The sequence below is a fragment of the Lasioglossum baleicum genome, chromosome 20 (genome assembly GCF_051020765.1).
Source record: "Lasioglossum baleicum chromosome 20, iyLasBale1, whole genome shotgun sequence".
NCBI lineage: Eukaryota > Metazoa > Arthropoda > Insecta > Hymenoptera > Halictidae > Lasioglossum > Lasioglossum baleicum.
The window spans coordinates 2,362,308-2,383,271 of NC_134948.1; the positions used below are offsets into that span (position 1 = coordinate 2,362,308).

Below are 20,964 nucleotides of genomic sequence, written 5' to 3' on the forward strand. Positions count from 1 at the left end.
GCTGCAAGGAAGCTTACGAACGTATTTACATCGTGGAAACGAACGATTTTGTAAAACGGCGGCGAATGAAGATTACACAATAATTCATCGGCCCGAACGGAATCGCGAAACAATACGATTTTTTTCTCATATCTCATCATCATCATCTTCTTCTTCTTTCCTTTTTTATTTATTTATTTATTTATTTATTTTTTTTGTTCAGTTACGATCTATTGTAATTCTTTTTAACTTCTTAGCGTCTATACATTTTTTTCTCTTTTTTTGTTTTGGCTTGTTTAAATTTATCGTTCGACGATCACGCAGACAGTGAAATGGGGGAAGGAATGGAATTGTGTTTCTTTCTTGTTATCTAAGGTCGAGAAAACACGCTTTTGTTTTGTTTAAAAAAAATTGGAATGTAGAAGTGACACGCGTATAATGTCCGTTTGTTCGAAAGAAGCCAGCGCAGCCATCGTCGGGAAACACACGGAAACGAAGAGATATCGGGAAGGAAGACGAAATTTTTCATTATATTTATGTATACTTTTGTTGTAATATATTTTGCTGATATTCTCGAGATACTTGTTTTCCTCGTACGTTAACGTTAATAATTGATCCCTCAGCATACGAGGCGAGAAACTTGGCTTAACAAAATGTGATCGTTATCGAAAACCCGGCTACGCTGCCTCCTCTTCGCTCACAGTTTTCCACTTGTCGATTAATACTGAACATTACTTGTTTTTTCGTCTCCGTCAACAACGCTCGAATTTTTCATAATTTTCTTCTCTATCTCTCTCTCTCTCTCTCTGTTTTCGATCCAGGATAATAACGAGGACAAACGTTCTTTCTTTCTTTCTATATCTTGCTTTAATTACACTAACACGAGAGAACAATCACGTCAACGAAATGCTTCATTCCTTCTTCTTTTGTTATCTTTTTTCACGGTTTTTGTATTTGATAATAATGCACATACCGATAATGAAAAATATAAAAGACGCGAACGTCGTATCTAGGTCGCTCGTCTCTAACCCCACCGTGTCTGTTTTATATCCGCAAATACAGTAACATTCCCTTATACATATTAATATAAATCTAAATATTAATATATATTTATAATATTCATATTTATATATAACATATTCGTTCTAAACACGCGCGAGTCTCGCGACCGCGCGGCCAAATCTGATTAGTAAGTCAAATTTGCTCATGCTCTCCCCCTCTCTCGCTCTCCACCCCCTCCCTTTCTCCTTCTTTCGTCACAGCGCTCCTCCGTTTTTAATCTTTAACCATTCGAGTCCGTCGGAGGGCTAAAATGTAATTTATTCAATTTATAAGCATTATCAAATTTACTTTTGCTAAATTTAAAAAATTCACCCATCTCCCTACGATCATTGTATGTACTTCGAATTAAAATTCTTCAAAGCGTAAAGCGAAGATGGATGAGTACGAGAACAGTGTTTTCCACCGAATTTTCGATGGTCAACAAAAATTTGCAAAAATTCTGTCGAATTTCTCGAATCTCTCGGAGACTTTTCGAAGGAAGTTTCCCCCTCCGACGGACCGGAATGTATTTGTTCCAAGGAGAGAATCGAGTGAACACCGAGGAAGAAAGGAAGGCCTCCTCCGTCGAGGAACGTACAGTTTCGACGATTTCTCGTGTTTCTCCACTGTTTCGTTAATTCAATTTCGCTATGATATAGACCGATGCTTCGACCAACAATCTCCCTCCCTTCGTTCGGATGAGCTTCGTCCCCCCTCATTCCCCTCGTGCTTTTTTCTTTTTTTTTTTAATTAACGTTGGGCGGTATTCCGTCTCTGTACGTCAACGAAAGAATGGAGCCACTTTTTCCGGTCCAGTCCGCAGTTCTTTGATTACAAAAGCCGGAGAGCTTAATGGAATTCGAAATGAACATATCTTCTGTTCTTTTTCTTTCTTTCTTTCTTTCTTTTTTTGTAGTTCGGGAACACAAAGGAACCTCCCGGTACAGTTGCAAAAATAGAACGGGATAACCTCTCTAGCTTTCTCTTCGCTTTTCGGACAAAATGCTCGACGATTCTCTCTCTCTCTTTTGCGCACGGGACACCGTGGAAAACGGAACAGAACGGTTCTCCGCTCGTAAAAAGTGGCTCGGCAAGTGTTTACTCATATCGCTCTCTCTCTCTCTTTAATCGTTAATTAACTGCTAATAATTCGCGAAGCTACGTCGACTTATCCGAGCGACAATAAAACATTATACAACGTTCCTTATCGACTTGTGTTTGTTTTCTTCATTTATCCTCCCGTGTCGTTACATACATGTACGCGTGTGGCCTGTGTGTGTGATATCTGTGTGCCCGTCAATACTGGTTCACGTTCTGTTTTTTGCATTCCGGAGGATTGTTCGCGCCGCGGCGAGTGTCGAATCAAATTTAATGTGTGTTCGAATTGTGAAGAAATCAACGTGTGAACGATTTTTGGTTGGAACGCCGCCGCGTCGTGGACAATCGTTCGGAATAGTTTTCTCCGTGTGAGCAATATTATTTAAAAAAACAGTTCCTCGAGCAAAACCGCCAGCATTGACCCTCCTCGTTTTAAACGTATATTATCTACAATACTGTTGCGAGTATCGATTACCTTACCTCGACTAATTATCGTCGCCGGGCGGACACGTCCGCGACATTTTGTTACACGATTAATTTACGGGCAATTGACTTTATACTTCTATACCGAAGTGTTCAGCACGCGTTCCCGAAGAGACTCGGGTTCCGAGTAGAAACGGAATAAAAGTACATTTCATTCTTTCCTCGCTCGCCACCATTCACACGCTCGGAGGATTCGGTCTCCTCGGGGGGTTTTTCGTTTTACAAGTCCTTGTTTCTGTGTTCAGCCCACGAGGACACTTCCACGTTCCGACATCGTCTGGAGATGCCAGACGTCGAGAAGAGAGACCAAAACCGTTCTCTTCTTGTTTCCCCTTTCCTCCGTCAAACAATACAACACCGGACGAGTGTCTCTCCGCCATCGAGATAGCCCGATCAATCACAGAAAGACGAATGACGCGGCGGAATCTAACAGTAAATACAATCTGAATGTCTAATTTCCCAATTTCCACCATCTTCTATCCCGTGTTCGTAAAGCGCATAATCTGAATGTTCTTCCCATTTTCGTTCTCACTAACGCTACGTAACCGATAGACCGCGATCTCTGTGCATCCTCTGAACAGAAATTCTCCAGCGACATCGAATTAGTTTAATTTGTGACGGCTGAGAGAAATTTTTGTTCAGACCCCGAGATCCACAGTCTACTTGGTAAAATCGAGACAGGCGTCCCTAATGCACATCCTACACGTGTTCGGTTCTCTAACAGCATCATGCAACAGATTGCCATTAATGATTGAAAAAGGGAGCTACCTGCCACTGTTGGTTCGCAGTCTGTTTCACGGGGAAAGCTGATTGGAATTTAGGAAAGTTCAAAGATTTTTCATTCCGAAACTACTGGAGCTACGTTAACGAGACAACCGCTGTTAGAAGCGGCGTAGGTTCCTCTTGAAAATGCATTTTGTTCGGCGTCGATATCTCTTCTGATTTCAGAGATATCGCTGTTTGAAGGGAACGGTGATTTCCAGTTCCGCGCTCTCACGCTAACTCCCGTGGTGGGCGTGGTGCTCACGCTAACCCCCACCACGCTCACGCTACTTAGCGTGTTATCGCTAGTCCACAGCGCAATCTTTGAAGTCTCGTATCTCGGGAACCAGTTCAGCTATCGACATGGTACAAAATGCATCTTAAAGAGTACATTCCGCTGTGTCTTTGAGCTATGTTCGATTTCGGAATATCAAGTCCAATTTAGGAGGAATAATTCGTTAGATTGACGATGGAAAATGTTTCTACGAAAGCGACAGTGGCAGGCAATCGCTCTAGCGAAGGTCTGAGAAGGTCGAAGCTTCGAGTGACACTGACAGCGACAGTGAAATAGAGCGATTCCTGCAAAAAGTTTCATTCCGGTCTAATCGATCAATTTTTCGGCTGACGCGTAACTCTTTCGTGGAAAAGAGACTCCGCTGTTCGGGAGTTGTAGAAATGTATTTTTCGAGACTTTTTGCAAGAATAAATTGTAAAAAGTACTGCCATAACGCAGTGGTAGGCCGTTCGTAAGTTGTCGAAGAGGAGGAAGACCATGATAGGCAGTAGAATAGCGAGATTGTGGTCGGTTTCGAGCTGGAAGAGAAGTTGGAAGGAAATGCATCGATATTTGTCCATCGTACCGTTCTCACGGAGCAAAATCAGCTAACAGAATGATGTTCTGGTAGGCGATGGTCGTTGCGCGATTTCCTTCCAGTGATATTTCACTATAGAATTCGTGCTGGAGATGCAGGTAGAAAAGGGAGAAGGGCACATTATATGTATATACATCGAGATATGCGTATATATATATAGATATACAGTTTGTAAATAGTATACAGACAGATGTAGGGCTACATATAGGTATAGATACGAGTAGAACAGAATATATGAAGTATGAAAATTATAGGGTGTGCCATCAAGTGAGTAGATTTCATTTATGCTACCGTGGTTGACAATGCAAAATGAAAACGCGGTTGATGGTCAAGCTGTTCGGGTGCAAAGACAGCGCTCATCAATACGAACGTAACGATAACTCTTCCGTATCATTCTTTCTGCTTTTATTTTTTAATAAAAATCAAGATAGAATTAATGGGCACTGTCGATGACCGTTGACGCCTCGGAAACACGTGACAATGTACTGGCAAAACATCGCAGTACATGGAATTACATCGAACAAAATAGAAGGGGGAATTTCTAAAAATAATTCCAGCAAATTCTCTGCGATATTTTCTTGAATGCAAAGATTGGACACGTGGTTTCCGGTTCACTTTTGCTTGTCAGACCCGTCGATTCTCCAACGGATCCATCGGCCGCGATCTACCGTCGATCGCAGCTCGATGGATCGACTTGCTTCATTGTCGAGCGCAGATTTCCTTAATCGTCGATCCACTCTACACTCTTTCGCTCTCTCCCTCTTTCATTCGCGCGAATACGCATGCACACATACTCTCTCTCTCTCATCCTCATCAGATTCTAAAAAGGTAATCACGTTGATCCCATAGAATACGCGTTTTAAATATCTAGGCACGATTCCTAACGATTGTTCTGGGCAAGCTTGTGCGCAAGAAAGTCTTTCTTTCCTCGTTCTCGTCTCCGGGACATTGGAACATCGATCCTCGGTCTTCTAGATCCCTCGAGAGACTCTCAAACGTGTCCTCGAAGATCGACGAATTTTCGAAAAATTTCTTTTTCCCAGCCGGTAAAACTACTCCTGTTTCTTTTTTTTTTTCGACGTCGATCTTTTTCAACGTCGCGAATTTCCTACACCTGGATATATCTGCCTGTAAAAAAATAAATCAGAACGTTCGCAGCCACTCGAATTAATTAAACGGTTTCCTCGCTGCCATTCATTGTGAAATTCTGTTTAACGTCTTTTTTCGAGGACAACGAGGACGTTCACCGTCGCGCCGCTGCTGCGATTCATGGAAAACGTTCTCCAGGCAAAACGCTGGTCGATTTCGTTCAGAAAAATTTTGCAAGCCCCGGGAAAATCGATCCTGGAAAATTCGCCTCGCCGAGACCTAGAAAATCTGCGGTCTCGAGACTCGCACGATCCCGAAACGCTACGGGGAAGAGAAATGGTGTGTCGGAAAGTTTTCTCAGTTGAGAGTAGTCGGGCTGCTCGAATTTCGAGATTGGACACCGACAAAAAAACACCGAATACTCGAAAGTCGTTCGATAGACGTGAAACGAACAATGTCGAAGGTTCGTTGATAATTTTTGTGTCGTCCAATCGCGAATTATGGCAGCCCGTGGGGTAGAAATAGCGCGTCGATGAAACTCTGAAAAGGTGTATTAAAATAACATATTTGGGAAGAGACCCTGACGCTGATTGTTCTGTGATTACATCGATGCGGACTCGATCTGTTCCTTCGAAACGTCGAGGATAATCGATTGTCGTGGCGGATGTTTGTTTAAAAACAAAAGAATCAGCTCGGACTATCAGCGGTGTGAAAGGTATGAGGATTGGGGACGCAAGAAATTATTTTTCAATAAATCTACATCATTTTAGACAACGTCAAACAAACTAAAAATAATTAATGTGCATGCTCGAGGAATGTCTGTATACACAATTGAAAAAAATGTTGAGTACGTGAGAGTTTGTACAAATTGAGAACATGCGAGAAAATTCAGTAACGCCATTAACATTGATATTGGGTTGACAACTAAGTTCGTTCGGTTTTTGTGATTTATTCCAATGTATGATAAAAAACCGAACGAACTTATTTGCCAACCCAATTGTACTTCCACGGAGAATTTGTTGCGTCCCTGTCGACTCAGAAAAGAACAAAGTGGGGGGTGTCAGGGGAGAGTGCAGTTGGACACACAGAAAGAACACAAAAAACGGACAGGTTTATTTATCTTTCCATTCATTTTTGCGTTTTCTTGACAAATCGGCTATATGCATATATGTATAGTTCTTTGCCCGCTCGCTAGCGAATGATGATCACGTCTCGTGTTCTGTAATATATATATATTGTATATCTTTTTTGTTTCCTTCCCTTCCTTCGACACTCAGTGTTTACCAGTTAGGACAGAGAGAGAAAAAAACAAATGAAAAATGAAGTCACTCGGATACAGGTGAGAGCGGAGAAAAGAAATGCGTTTCGTCGGATAGAGAGCACGCTCGAAACGCGGGGGTGAGGAGGAAAACAAAAAAAAATAGATATATATATACATAGATCGATATAAGTGGTGTAATATGTGTGTACAAAAAAGATATTTCATCGATTTCGCATAATATCCGGGATTGTATATTTGCGATGCGGGATTGGAGAAAGGGTATGCGGGGGTGAAAAAACTTCGGCGAGCATAAGGCGAGAAACTAAAGAACAGGCTCACGTTCTGTCGCAAAAATCGATGGCGTACAGTGAGTGGTAAAAAAATCCAATCGCTCCGCCCCCTTGGTCGCAAACTTGGCTCTCCACCCTCTGCTTCCAATTCTACAATCACTTACAATCGAATTAATTAAACAATTCCATGAACAACAGCAGTAATTACTTCAATCACGATGGAACCACCATTACCCGAGCCCCGGACAGATGTTGCAACTTTATGAATATTATCCGACTCGGATGATCGAGGTTCCACCGTTAATCATTTTATTCGAGACAATTTTTATTCAAATACTGGTTTGCAGAGGGTGTTGGATACACAGTATAAATTTTTTTTCTTCTCGTGGCTTGAATACATTCTCGAGACCACGTACGGTTACGCATCGATCACAGTCGCCATCTTGAATCGTTAAATGTTAAAACAGTGATTAAAAGTGGTCACGAAAGCGTAATCGGTCTGTAAAAAGAAATACAACAAAAACAATAATATTCGTATTCCAAGTTTGCGTCAACGAGACGAGGCAACTTAGGTCTACAGGCGGAGATAGTAGCGCTACTAGTAGTAAATAGTAGTAAGTAGACGATACAGTAGTAGATATAGTAAGAGTAATAGTAATAAACGAACCGCCGACGATTATGCACGTGAAAGGGCAATTAATCGTTCGCTAAAGGTTCTCTAAAAAAATTTTGCAAAATGTTTTTCCTTCGATTCGTTGCGTGCATAATTGTCAGCAGTCCGGTGATAAGAGTAAGAAGTCATACAAAGGTATACGATGTACGTATTGAGAGAGTGAGTGAGAGAGAGAGAGAGAGAGAAAGAAAGAGAGAGAAAGAATAGAGATAGAGGGAGAGATAGATACAGAGAGACAGAGAGAAATAGAAACAGGATAGAATCACTATAAGCATGATAGAATAGAGAGAATCTGAAGTGACAGAGAGAATGGGACAGAGATTAGAGACGATAGAGTAGCGCTGATCAGTTAAAAAACGTTAACGAGCCTAAACTAAGATCCAACTAAAATTAAAACGCTCATCTTACAAAAAAAGGTGTCGCGTGTTACGTGTGTTTTCCTCGTTTCCTTTCGTCGTGTCATCTTTCTCTGTTTTCCATTTTCTTTTTTTTTTTCTTACGTCGCTCCGCTTCGTCGCGAGTTCTCGCATTTTTGTGTTCTCGTATATCTCTTATATCTCATTTTTTCGTTTCTCATAAAAACTAAGCTCGTGCTCTGCTTTCGAACTAATTACGCAAGTAAAGGTCCAGAGTTGGAGAATTCGTTAAAAAAAAAGTAAAATAAAATAAAACAGAGTAACGAAATAGTAAATAGAGGGTACGAACTAGGGAATAATGATGTAGAGTAAAGTATAAATGAGTAATAATCATTAATTAGACGCTAGTATTAATAGTAACGAACGATGACGATTAAAAAATAGCGATAATTATAATAATAGTAGTAGTAGTGGTAGTAGGAGTAGTAGTAGTGGTAGTAGTAGTAGTAGTAAGTAGTAGTAGTAGTAGTAGTAAATAGTAGTAGTAGTAGTAGTAAATAGTAGTAGTAAGTAGTAGTAGTAGTAAATAGTAGTAGTAAATAGTAATAGTAATAGTATAGTAGTAGTAGATAGAGTAATAATCGTGAGTGATAAAAAAAAAAACAAATACAGAAAGAAAGAAACGCCGGAGAGTTGAGAAAGTAGGGCGACGCAAACGCGGAACAAATAATAATTAAAAAACAAAAAAGTAGAACGACGCTAAAAAAATTAACGTTACGGAAGTCAACGTACGGGGTTTGTTTGTAGAACGTCGATGAGAAAATGCTCGTTCGAAGAAGGTGTGTGTGTGTGGCGCGTCCGCATCGCAAGACGCAATGAAAGACGTCGTCGAAAGACCCGCCCCGGAAGCGGCCGTAGCACTATCTATACGCGAACAAAGGTTCAAGGACAACTACAGACATGATCACAATGCGTTTCGAACCGAGAGAATCCCCGCTGCCCCTTCCGCTCGAGATTAAACCTATCCCCACCCACGGCTGGACCGGGAGAATTTATGCAAACGATCATCAGCTACATGCAAGAGCGATGAAAACATTAGTACGAAAAACTTTCACTGCATTTTTAAAAAAAAAAAAAGAAAAATGCCTTTCTCTCCCGTGTAGATGCATAAAATTCGCGGTCTGGTCGTGGTATTTCCTATGCTACTTCCGTGAAAAATGATTGACAATTTTTTTTAGCAAGTTTCGATACAGGAGGGCCTCGATACAAGTAGAGAGGCAGCCCTGTACCGCGCGTTTTCTCTTTCTTTTTCGTACTGATATCACATTGGCGAGCTTCGGGGAGCAGAAACGAGAACGGAAAACGCGTTAGGGTCACTTCCGGGGCCGCCTGATGCGCGTAAACTCGCATAACTCGGAAAATACTTTCTGCAGGGAGGCTCTGTAATTGAGGTATAAAAATCGCAGTAGTAAATCGTGTATAATAAATCGCGTCGTGCCGAAAGAAGACACGTGGAAGAGCGATCGGTATGTGCCCATACTTCTGCCGAATATGTGCGCCTGTGGCTCTCTGTGTCACGGTGTGTGTGTGCGCGAGTGTGTAGGCCTGTGTGTGTTTGTGGCTGCTCGGTGTGTGTTTTTGTGTGTATAAATGCAAACCGGTGAAATAGGTGAGCGTCGGTGTAAATGCTTCGTAGGAATCATCGGTCGACATTGAACTATACATTGATCGAACACAGTTGAGTCCTGTTTCGATCGATCATCAGCTGCGATCTCTGGGATCCTCTATCTATACAAGATCTAGGATCGTCAGGCTGCTCGCTGACGATAGACCGGTGCTTGAGGAAACTGTCTGTCTAAACTCCTGTTACGCGAGGATTTCCTTCGTGTCAACTGAAACTATCTACCTAGAAATATCCGGACCTTGAGATCTTAGGCCTTGGGGTCTAAGCCTAACTCGTCTACGGAACTGCTCGCTTTCTCGAGAGTACCGCGAAATTCAGCGAATCCATGAACAGAACTGGGGAGAAACGCGAAACGTTGGCACTGTAAAGGTGTACGTGGACTGTGTGCGCGTGTGTGTTCGTGTCTACGTGTGCTCGTGTGAGTCGGACAGGGTCCGGAACAGCGTACAATTCAATAGCGAGCGATCGGTGCGGTGAGAACCGATTCTTTCTAGCGCGTCTGTCTCCTCCGCTTTTTATTCTTCTTCTTTTTTTTCTCTTTTGTGCTGGGAAAAAGTTTGCAACTCCCCCCCGCTGTCGTTTTAGCTACCTAATCTCATCGCGACGAGAACTAATTTCCTAATCGAACCAACTAGAAAGAGCTTAACCATAAAAACGCCCGCCCTGACAATTGATTCTCGCACAGTAAAATGGTTCGCTTGTTCCTCGTACAAAATGAAAAAATTGATTTGTCTTGCCGGAGGCGAGCTGATTGTGACTTGCAACGCAATTCCTGGCCCACAATTGCATCCCCGTTAATTGTCCCCCTCATGTCTGGCTTGAACTTCGATTTCCCTTGGAACAAAGGTTAGAATACTATTCCTCGAGATTCCCAGTGGAAACGGTGGATTTCTTTGCTGATATCATAGCTGGCTTCAGCTCGGATAGATCTTGGATTTCATAGTTAGGCCTCTGTTAGGTCTTTGATGGGTACTGGCTGAATTTAGGCTAGGTAGTCTCTTTCTTAGGCGCCATAAGTTGTAAGTCTTGATCGAATTTCGATAGAATTGTAGCCTACCATAGACGAAGCCAGCTGTAGCGTTAGCAACCTGTTGGAACAATTTCTAACAATGTCCACACCGCCAACTGGAAGTCCCGAAGACAGGTAGCTATTTGTATCTCGTGGAATACTGAGAACTTGGATCAGAGACGGTTCTCCACGCGACCAGGTGAAGCTGTCTTTAGCGATCAGCATGAAGAACGGTCCCCGCCGTGAAGGACCGCTATGGGAAAGGGCCTAATCGAGAAGGAAATACTGGAAACGACCTATCGACGACCAGAGGACGTCCTGGACGAAGGATTGTCGGACTCGTAGCGCTAGAAACGAACTGTCAAGGAAGCCACTGTGTGCTTTTTTTTGGGGGGCAGGCAAGAATACGAACAGAGACGCGTCAAACCGAAACAGGTCCTTGTGTGTGAAACGAGATGTGACGCGAGGAAGGATAATCGACAGCTTTTTTCTCCGATGGCTCAAGGATTCGCTTTCCTGTTCTTCCCTTGTGAGAGAATGATATCGATATACAGAGAGTCGAGTGATTGTCGTTTAACTATACATAGTACTCGTTTTAAATTCTGGAGGCTTAATTAGAAAGGATTCGCTACACGAGATCTCTAACACGCTACATTGTTTTTTTTTTGTTTGTTTGTTTGTTTCTTATCATCGTCGTCGTCATCATCATCATCAATCATCATCGGCTTCTCGCTACTACTGTCGCGCGGCTCGTGTGTCATAGTCGTCTGTCTCTCGAACTGTCTCGACCGTGTTCTTCGTGTGTCTCCGATTCCAACCTGGTCGACTTAACAACTACTTAGATAAATCTCTACCGGTGATCCGACGCTAACTATTCTGGGGCTGGTGGCCGTAGTCTTCTTAAAACAAAACAGAACAAACGGGAGTACCGTATCATCCGCGCGACCCTATGTACACGAAAACGTTCATTTAATTAACTCGATCGTCAGACGCGACCCTGAAGACAACCACCCTGAAGATTCGTCGCAACTGGGACCAACATCGAACCGGGTTATATCTTCAGGTCTCGACTGTGATCGCCCCCCCCCTCTCCCGTTCGAATCGGATTGTTTCGCGGCTGGTTGGCTGTCCTGGTTCGAGGACAACCTCCAGAGTTTCATTTGATCCTAGCTGAACCACGCGGGGTCCTATCGGGGTCTGTCAGTAGGTGTCGTTTCGCGTCGGGCCTCGAAAGGTACGCCTCTTCCTCGGCTTTCCTCCGCTCTGTTTGGCGATACATCGATGTTACAACAGCGACAGCGATTCTAACGATCATCTAACGGATAATAGAGCGATCGAGACCTACTTTGGCCCGGTTGCTGGACGCGCACCTCCTCCGGGAGGTTCTTGTCTACGCGAAGAAGGTCCGAGACCAACGCGGGGCCGTGATCTACAGTTCTAACGTGGCTTCCATGGAAGAGGAAAGCAGGCAAGAAGATCGTGGAATCACTCGGTCAACGGGCACACCAGCGAACACCCACCAAGTCGGAGATCCTGGGCAGAGGAGCCTCGAACCGGGTCCCAAAATGTTATAAAATAGCTCCTTTTGCTGATATGTCGAGTACCAGAGATAGGCGCCAGGCCAAAACCTGGACCACGTGCTTCTACGGATGATTGTGTTCTTCTACAATCCTAGGGACATCCTGGAACCGGTTCGTTGGCTCCTCTAGCTCCACCCTAGCCTACGAACGCCATAGGTATCCTGGCCGACGAGATATTCTCTCTCGGAGTTTGCCTCTCTCCACTCTGCTTGACCCTGTGTGTCTTTTAAACGCTTTCGCCTCGTAGGAAAAATTAAATACTCGCTTAAGTCAACAACCGGCACCCATCGATGCCCGACCGAGGCTTCGGGTGCTCGTTAAACGTATCTTCTCTATTTCTGTTCCTCGTCGTCGCCAGCCTGTTTCGAAAAGGGCTCCGTTCACTCGCTCCTACCGATCCAGAAGAAAAGACGGTGATCGGGCTCGACCCTGAATCGTCGTCTGATAAGACAGAGGCTTATCGATAAGTATAAGACCCGTTCGATCAGACGGTTCACGGCTGGCCCGGATTGTTAATCCCGGTTCGAACAACGCCTAAGGCCCCGATTAGGCAAGCAGACAGTCCTGAACTTCAACGATATATTTTACACAATTATACCGACAATTAATTTCAACTCCTGACTATACACGCGGTCCTCGCTCTCTCATCGACACTCGTACACTTTCATCCGTTCATTCTCACTCTCTCCAGACTACTTACTCCAATGCACTTTCTCTCTCTCTCGCTCACTTTCTTTCGCTCTTCCTTTCACTCGTACTCCTCTACCGCATATACAATATATTCATTAATAGATTAATCTTTTCATCTAGTTCATTACATAATCCGTAACGTCGGTAACCCTAGGCTTATCAGTTATTAATAAAATATAGATTATTGGGATGCAGTCGCCGCGCACTTTTTGGACACACCTGTTACAATGCGATATATCAAATATATATATGTATGTATATATGTATATGTATATTATGTATGAGATATACGTAGCGTGTCAGTGTCCGGTGTTTGTTCGTGTATGTTTTGCGTTTCCATTAACCTGATTTTCCTACGTGTTCGTGTTTGAATGTGTTCGAATCTGTTTTATCTTTACATACATGCCGTGTCTGTGTGTGTGTCTGTCTGTTTATTTAACATTTTACTATAGTCACTAATAACCTCTGTAGGCTAAGCTTCGTCTACTGCGTGGCTCGAACCAGACCCCGAATTTCCTTGGTCCGAACAGTTTGTTTTCTTTTTGTTATTCATTTTGCTCAGGTTTTGCGCTTGGATTCGACTCGATTTATCGCGGTGTTCAACTTTGTCGTCCTACTTTGAACTCCAGGGATCCGTGGAGCATCGATTCGGGAAAAGAATGGGATCGTTCATTGATCATGTTCAGCGTCTGACCCTTTGGGACTCCGGACATCACTGTTCACAACTGGTAGATTGTTACTCGGGGAATACTTTGTACTTGAAGCATCGTCGCGGTCTTGTTTAACGAGGTTCGACGCGGTTTTTTGATGAGATCTGATTGCTTGATTGTCACAGTTTCATGCTTCCTCAACGAACTATGTAGCTTGGTCTGAACAGGGATTCGATCATTGTCAAGTTTGATGATGTTTGGCAAACGGCCAGGCCGGCAGATTGTGGTATCCTCGATCTCCCGTTGTTACAAGATCGAAGGAGCTGTGGATCGTTCCAAGTATAGCCGAGTGCGATCTACCAAATGATCGATCGTCCGCAAAGGGTGGAATGGAAAGAGAGTGTTCGCGGTGCGCGTTCGCCGGGATCTATTCGAATAAACGTAACACTCGCGGCCGCTTCGAACGACGATCAGAGCAATCGAGAGTCGCCTCGCCGTTTGGTCTCTATAGTATATAAAAATACGTCGTCTATATGAGGAAGTTACGTTGAATATGTATACATATATATATATAGATATATTAGAACAACTCTTCTAGAATTTCGCAAGGAGTTTACGTTGGTCTGGAGAAATTTCGGAGCCTGAGTATCCGCGACACCATGTAGCGAGTGCTGGCTATCCCAACCCTCACCTCGGCCCCCCTCAACCCAGCTAATGATATACTCAATCTAAATCGTCCACAGGGTGTCTCCGCAAACCTCAACACAGTCCAAACCACCGAAAACATCATCCAACCTTCGCAAACATCCACAATAAACAATTCATAAAAATTTTGCTGACATGTTCTACTGTCCAGAAATGATGTGATTAATTTGTCTGAGATATCACGGAAGAAATAGGGGACGTTCGAAACGATTCAACTCGAAATCCGGACACCCTGTGGATAATCTACAACCCGGTACGGCTGGCCCGTTTGATTCACCGAATTGATTATCTTTTTCTAAAGCTTTCACTACTGTCCCTCGTCTAGAGAATCGATTAAAAGCGTCATCTCTCTTTTTGCAAACGGGGAGAACCGCGGAGAGGCGGTCCTCTTACAAATTAGGCGAAACTAAGTGGAAATCATTGTCATCGCAATAAACGCTGAAGATCTTTCACGAAACGGCAAGATTACTTTTCCGATAAATTAATCTATTGTTCGATCCCGCTTAGATCAACCTCGACGCGAAACAATTGTACGAAATAACGGGTGTGTGCGCGCGTGTTCGTGTGTATGTGTCCGTGTTCGATCAGGCGTGAACGGGAATGTGTCGAGAAACTCCTAGAGAACGTCGGTAAAATCAACGCAGAGTGGTAAACGCCGGACATTCTACGGTTCCACGGGTCCGGCGACGTTTACAGGCATTTCAGGTACGCTTACGAGACATTGTGCCGGAAATACTATTGTGCGGGAGGCCTTCAACTGATTCCTTCGCGCCGAAGAGGTCGATGAAGATCAGGGGCCACACAGTTGTCGTCAACGATGTTCGTTCGTTTTGTGCTATTCGTGGCGATCAGCGCGGAACAATTGAAAGAGCCTGTTTTAATACTTAAAAAGAAGAACCTTAACGTAGAAGACAAACACGATTCACTGCGAGGCAATCGATCACAACGACGATGATGTCCATGTGGACGCGACGGTTGTCTTTTCTCCTTGAAACGAACCATTATTTCGCACCAGGTTGAACGAAGATAACATGTTCGTCAACAATGAAAAATGCTGAGAAAAGCTCCCCGGCCGTCCTCGTGGACATCGTCGATATGAAAGATCGCTGTCCCCCAAGTAACTCACAGAAAAATGTGTCCTCGAACCCAACGAACCGAAAAACAGGAACGTGTGTGTTCGTGTGTATCCGGTGTGAACGTGTGTGACGAATCAGCGTCTCGCACGACGGACGCTTCCCCTCCTTGTCTCGGTAGAATCTATAAATGCAGTCGTCAGATTAAATAATGTAAATATATCGGAGATTCGAAAGACAGATCATAGATGCAAAGACTGGCCCCTTCGCTCATGCCGGCTATTCGCTACGTCTCTACTGATTGGTCGATTCTCACTCCCCCCTCGGCCGCTCAGGATTCGTCTCGAGGCGAACTAGGCGCCCTCTGGATGGTTATTGGACACTTATCCGAAGCTGGATGGTCGGTAGGACTTTAATCAGGGTCTGCGTAGCTGGTAGAAGAACTCTTCCAGCGATCTCTGATCGAAAAACGACGGCGACAAGCCGAATCCTGAACAACTGACGGGGAGACCCCCTCCTAGAATTAACGGCTAGCCTACTTTGGCACAAACAACACTGCCCGGGCCGGCACTCGCTTTTGTTAAATATATTTTTTTGTAGTTTTCTGTTTATTTGTTTCTCATACCTCGTCGCAATTAGTCTCTTTTTCTCTGGCTCACGCAACAGCACTCGCTCTCCCATCCTCGATCATTCTCTCTCGATCCTCTCACGCATACACAGCCATAACCCCGTGCATCCACGTTCACTTTCACGCGCTTTCCCACCGCTACCTTTCTACAGTCGATACGTATATATTAATAAGATTTAATTGACTCCAACAGAACGTCGAGTAGACAAAAACTTCCGGGCGTCCGTTGTCACGTCGCGACGACAGTTTGGGACCCGTTGCGCGTCACGATGGTTCTCGGATAAGTGGGCGGTCCCACGGTCCCGTCGCGACGTCTCGACAGAGGGCCAGTTCATCACGACGCTACGACACTACTGATAAATTTGTTCGCGTGATGGCGTCAGAGGACTATGCTCTTGGCTCGCACGTGGTATATGTCTCATCTTGAGTAAGGTGTACTGTTTAAGTGTCCGTGGGAGGTGCGTCTCGCGCGCGCGAGTAGAAAACTCGTCCCTCTTCGTTCATCGGCCAGCAAAAAAAAAAACAATCGTCCCCTCGGTTTTCCATTAATATAGTATATATTCATATATATAATATATTTACGCTCTGCGGTGTAACGGCTACGTGTATCATAGAGTTCTCATCGATTTCTCTCGTTACCTTATTATCATTATTACGACACCAGCGAGTTCAATATCATTCGAAAAAACACAACAGACCTTCATATCTCTACCTAGCTCGCCCTCTGACCGGATTCACTGGCTAAACGTCACCTATAGCGGGGGTGGGCGACCCTAATCGCGCCGCCTGTCGACAGGAATGCTTGGAGATCAGGAACTAATTCGTCAAACCGGATCGAAACAAACGAGGTCGAACCGTCGTCATCCAGGCGTTCCAGAATTCCCCACCACCACTGATACAGTCCCCCTTTCCCCTCCCTCTCTCTCTTTTTCTCTCACTCTACGCATGTACAAACTTGTTCTATCTCTTTTTTTTTGTTTAATTAGCGATATGTTTAACGGTTCACTCCTTCCTCCTTGTCAATATACGTGTGTGGTTTTCACCCTTATTTAATTACGATTAAAGATTCTACACAATCCTAAGCACCTATCAGCTAAGAAACCTGCGTCTCAGTGTGTCTATGTTTTTCGCGTGTTTGACGTCGTGTCTGTATATGTTTGTGTGTGTTTGTGTGTTCGCCTATCGAGTTTCTGCATGCTTAATGTTCGAGCATGTGTGTGTCGATGTGTCGGAGTGTGTTCGAGAATTGTGTGCACGTGTTCGTGTATGGTTTGTGTGATTAATACTTATCATCGAACATACAAATTATAAAAATACCACCCGCAACGACGTACGACAGCGTTAACGATCCCGCCACGTGGCCAGTCGAGCTAAAATACACGATCGAACCCGATAAATGTCGACGCCGATATCTTAGTTAGGATACAGCCGTCGAGAATACTGAAGGTACACTTTTCGGAGACGTGGAGGAGAGAAAACAGAATTCAAGTCTATCGACGGAGAAAAGAATCGAAAGAAGAATCGGGTGGCCCACGAAGAAGCACCGGCTGCGACGCGTGGCGTGGGAATACCTCGATAACTGCTCGCGCCCTTCTCCCCACCAGTCGACCGCGTGGAGCGCAGCCGATTGGCTGCAGGGAGAGAGAGTAAGCGCGAGCAGCCGCCTCTCTCGCGAAAACTGCTTAAGGGTCCCATTCACAATCAGCCCTAACAATTAATTCTTTAGTACCCGACAATTAAGCCGTTCAATGGAACCGCGACAAATATCCCCGCTGCTACTATCATCACCGTCATCATCATCATCATTATCATCGTCGTCGTCTTCACTCATCATCGGGTACCCCCCTTACTTTCATTCTTGCTTCCGTCCGCTATACCTCTCGCTTTCTTTCTCTTGTTCGTACTAAACCGTGTGCACGTCGCTCACGTGCCGACTGCGAAAAATCGCCGACAATCATATCTTTCTCTTACACGCTAAACAAAGACGCTGCTCGAATATCTTCGATTCGATCGAACAAGGGAGACACTACGGTCGTCGTCTCCCTTCCCCCTCCTTCTTTCCCAGATCCGTTTTCTTGTTTTTCCATATTTTTTTCTTTCCGTTTAACTTTAAAAATCCTTAACACGTTACTCAGTTTGAAGGTAGTTCGCTCGGCCGCGACCGGCTTAGCGCGTCACGCTTGTAAAATATATAATATATATTTATATATATATATATGTATATATATAATATACCTTATACTTTAAAGATTAACTCTGTACAAAGAGCCGACGCGGGGCTCTTCACCGAGTCCCTCTTCGTACCCATTTCTTATCCTTTTCTTATTTTGTTTTTTCTTTTTTTTGTGTTGTTTATAATCCTAGTCTCTCCCTCCTCCCTTCAGAATACTCGTGTGTACGCCTCTCGCATGTGTGTATATATATATATATATAATTATGTGTCTCTCTTTCGTTAGACGCGGGAGACACGTGGGTTCTCCCCTCTCTCTTTCTCTCTGAACGGTTCTGGCTTTCAATTAAATCGTTCATATTCGCTGCCTGGAAAACCAGCACCGGCGTTCCCGAATACAGAGGCCGCTTTTCACTTCTTTTTTTTCGCTTGAAAACCCTTCCCCCCACCCTTTTGCGAATCCCCTAAACCCCCTTGTCCCATTCGCGGCTCCTCCGTTTTCGCAGCCCTAATCCTTTTTTGTGTTCCAGAGCGTGCCACGCGGGCCACGGTGTGTTCGTGTGTTCGTGAGTTGTGGAACCCCCTTATTTAGCGTCTAATCGGATCGAATGAGAAAAAACATAGAAACGGATGTACACAGTTTACGTCGGGCAACTCCCCCCCAGAGGGAGGAGCAACCTTTTTAGTCGTGTTCGCGTTCGGGCCCCCGAAAATTGTGTGTTTCGGGGGACACCAAGAAGCTCGGCGTTATCGTGGCTACCGTCCACGGAAGGCGGGTTCTTCTCCCGCTTCCTTATATTTTGCTTTTTTTTTGTCATGCTGCGCGCTTCGACTTCTCGGTTCCTCTCGCTCTCTATCCCAGCCAAAAGCACGATACAATTGGTGGCCAGTCAATGGGGTTGCAGCCTTTGTAGGAACGGATGAGCAACGGACTGGACCCATCCCGCGAATCATCAGTCATACACTGCGCCGGGTGACCAAAAGGGGACTAGGGCGTAGGGCTGGTACCACTGCCGGTCGTTTGGTTGTGATTCTTGTTAGATGTTGCTCTTCGAGAATGATACTCTCAGGTGGTTGGATTCGCTCAGCTGGTAGTTGTGCATTTTCTGGAACAAAGCGGATGTTAGTCGAGCACTCGTCTGATAAGATGGGTCTAGGTCCGTGCTGCATTGAGTTTCGAGCTACGGGACCAATGATTAGGGATGCAACAAGAGGCGACACTCAGAAATCAATCAATTTAAAGGCACATTCGGTGAGGATCGACAAACTTTGGCAAAATTACATTATGCAGTAAGGAGCATAACTGATTCCACACACTTTAAATCAGAATAACTTTTATATTAATGGACCAAACGACTCCAATTTCTCTGTAAGGCTAGAAGAATTAGTTTAGTAAATGACGTCTAATAAATAAGTTGAGAAAATGCATTTGGTCGGAATTGTGAACAACAATACTAAAAATTGATAAATGTTTCCTTATGTCGATCGTAGATTGTTGCTAACAAAATTTAGATGATTTTGGCGCACCAGGAGGCAAACAGACGCAATTCTTATAATTTTCTTGAAAATGATCTAAAGTAAGATCGAAACGACGAAAAAAGATATTGTGATAATTTGCAAATAGTGTTTAAATAACAATTGAAATTTTGATAACTAAAAATTGGTTTTTACAGATTTTTCAGCTGACCCAATAACGAAAATTTTTGAAAATGTGTTTTGTCAACTGGTATAAATTAGATACGCTCTGAAAATTTCATCGAAATTGGTTTACGAATTATACACGATCACAAATGGTAAAACTTGCCACTTTATGTGGCAATTAATAAATTACCACTTTTGATCGTTTATAATTCGCAAACTAATTAACCAATTTCAATGAAATTTTCAGAGCGTATATAATTTATACCAGTTGACCAGACACATCTTTTGAATTCTCGTTATTGGCACAGCTAAAAAAGTTGCGAAAATCAATTTTTACTATTGTTTTTCACAATTCCGTCCAAATGCGTTTTTTCAACATATTTTTTACGCATCATTCACTAAACTAATTCTTCTAGCCTTACAGAGGAATTGAAGTCGTTTGGTCCACTCATAAAAAAGTTGTTCTGATTTAGTGTGTGGAATCAATTACTGTATGTGTATTAGGTTGTCCCAAAAGTTCCTTTCGTTCTCGATTAATGTGCTCAGTGCAAATTCAGAGTAGTTTTTTAAAAAAAACCAACGACATGATTAAGAAAGGGGAAGCTTATGGAATAATAAAACATTAACGAGCAGAAGATTGTGTTGTTTGTGTATGCTGATGTTATCTAACAATATGGAATGTGCACGTGGTGAAAGAAACTTTTAGGACAACCTAATACATATATTTATATTATTATTAGACGGATCTACACATACAGGGTGAGTCTCGTAACGTGACGAACTCAAATAACTCAAAAGAAATGTTCAAAGAAATGCTGCATGGTTTCTAGGGAATATACAGTGCTGCAATCGGCAATTTTTTATCAAGATATGGAGGTCACCTTTAGTTTATTAAATAGAATGCCCAATATTTTTGGTCGAACTCGGATGAAGCACAAAATCCTGCGTAATAAAGTATTGACGAAATAATTTTCCATATGTACTTATTCAAATTGAGGATATCAGTTCCAGCACCTACTAGCTTCCAGGTAATACATAGCTATTATACATATGGGAAATTATATCGATCATATCACGTTAACTATTAGATTTATGATATATGAAGGTCAATACTTTTTTACGCAGAATTTTGTGCTTCATCCGAGTTCAATCAAAAATATTAGGCATTCTATTTAATAAACTGAAGGTGATCTCTAGATCTTGATAAAAAATCGAAGTAACAAAAATCTG

The 20,964-nt window shown here is 43.4% G+C and overlaps 1 protein-coding gene across 21 annotated transcripts in view; it reads right to left on the reverse strand.

Moving 5' to 3' along the window:
* Positions 1-184: 184 nt before the first annotated feature.
* The window catches only part of Heph (polypyrimidine tract-binding protein 1 heph), a 478,446-nt gene continuing 457,666 nt past the window's right edge, over positions 185-20,964 (reverse strand). For all 21 annotated transcript variants that reach the window (XM_076444563.1, XM_076444562.1, XM_076444546.1 and 18 more), the window contains one exon: positions 185-19,199. In XM_076444563.1, coding sequence (XP_076300678.1) covers positions 19,131-19,199 — 69 coding nt within the window. In that variant the 3' untranslated portion in view covers positions 185-19,130. The remainder of the gene's footprint in view (positions 19,200-20,964) is intronic.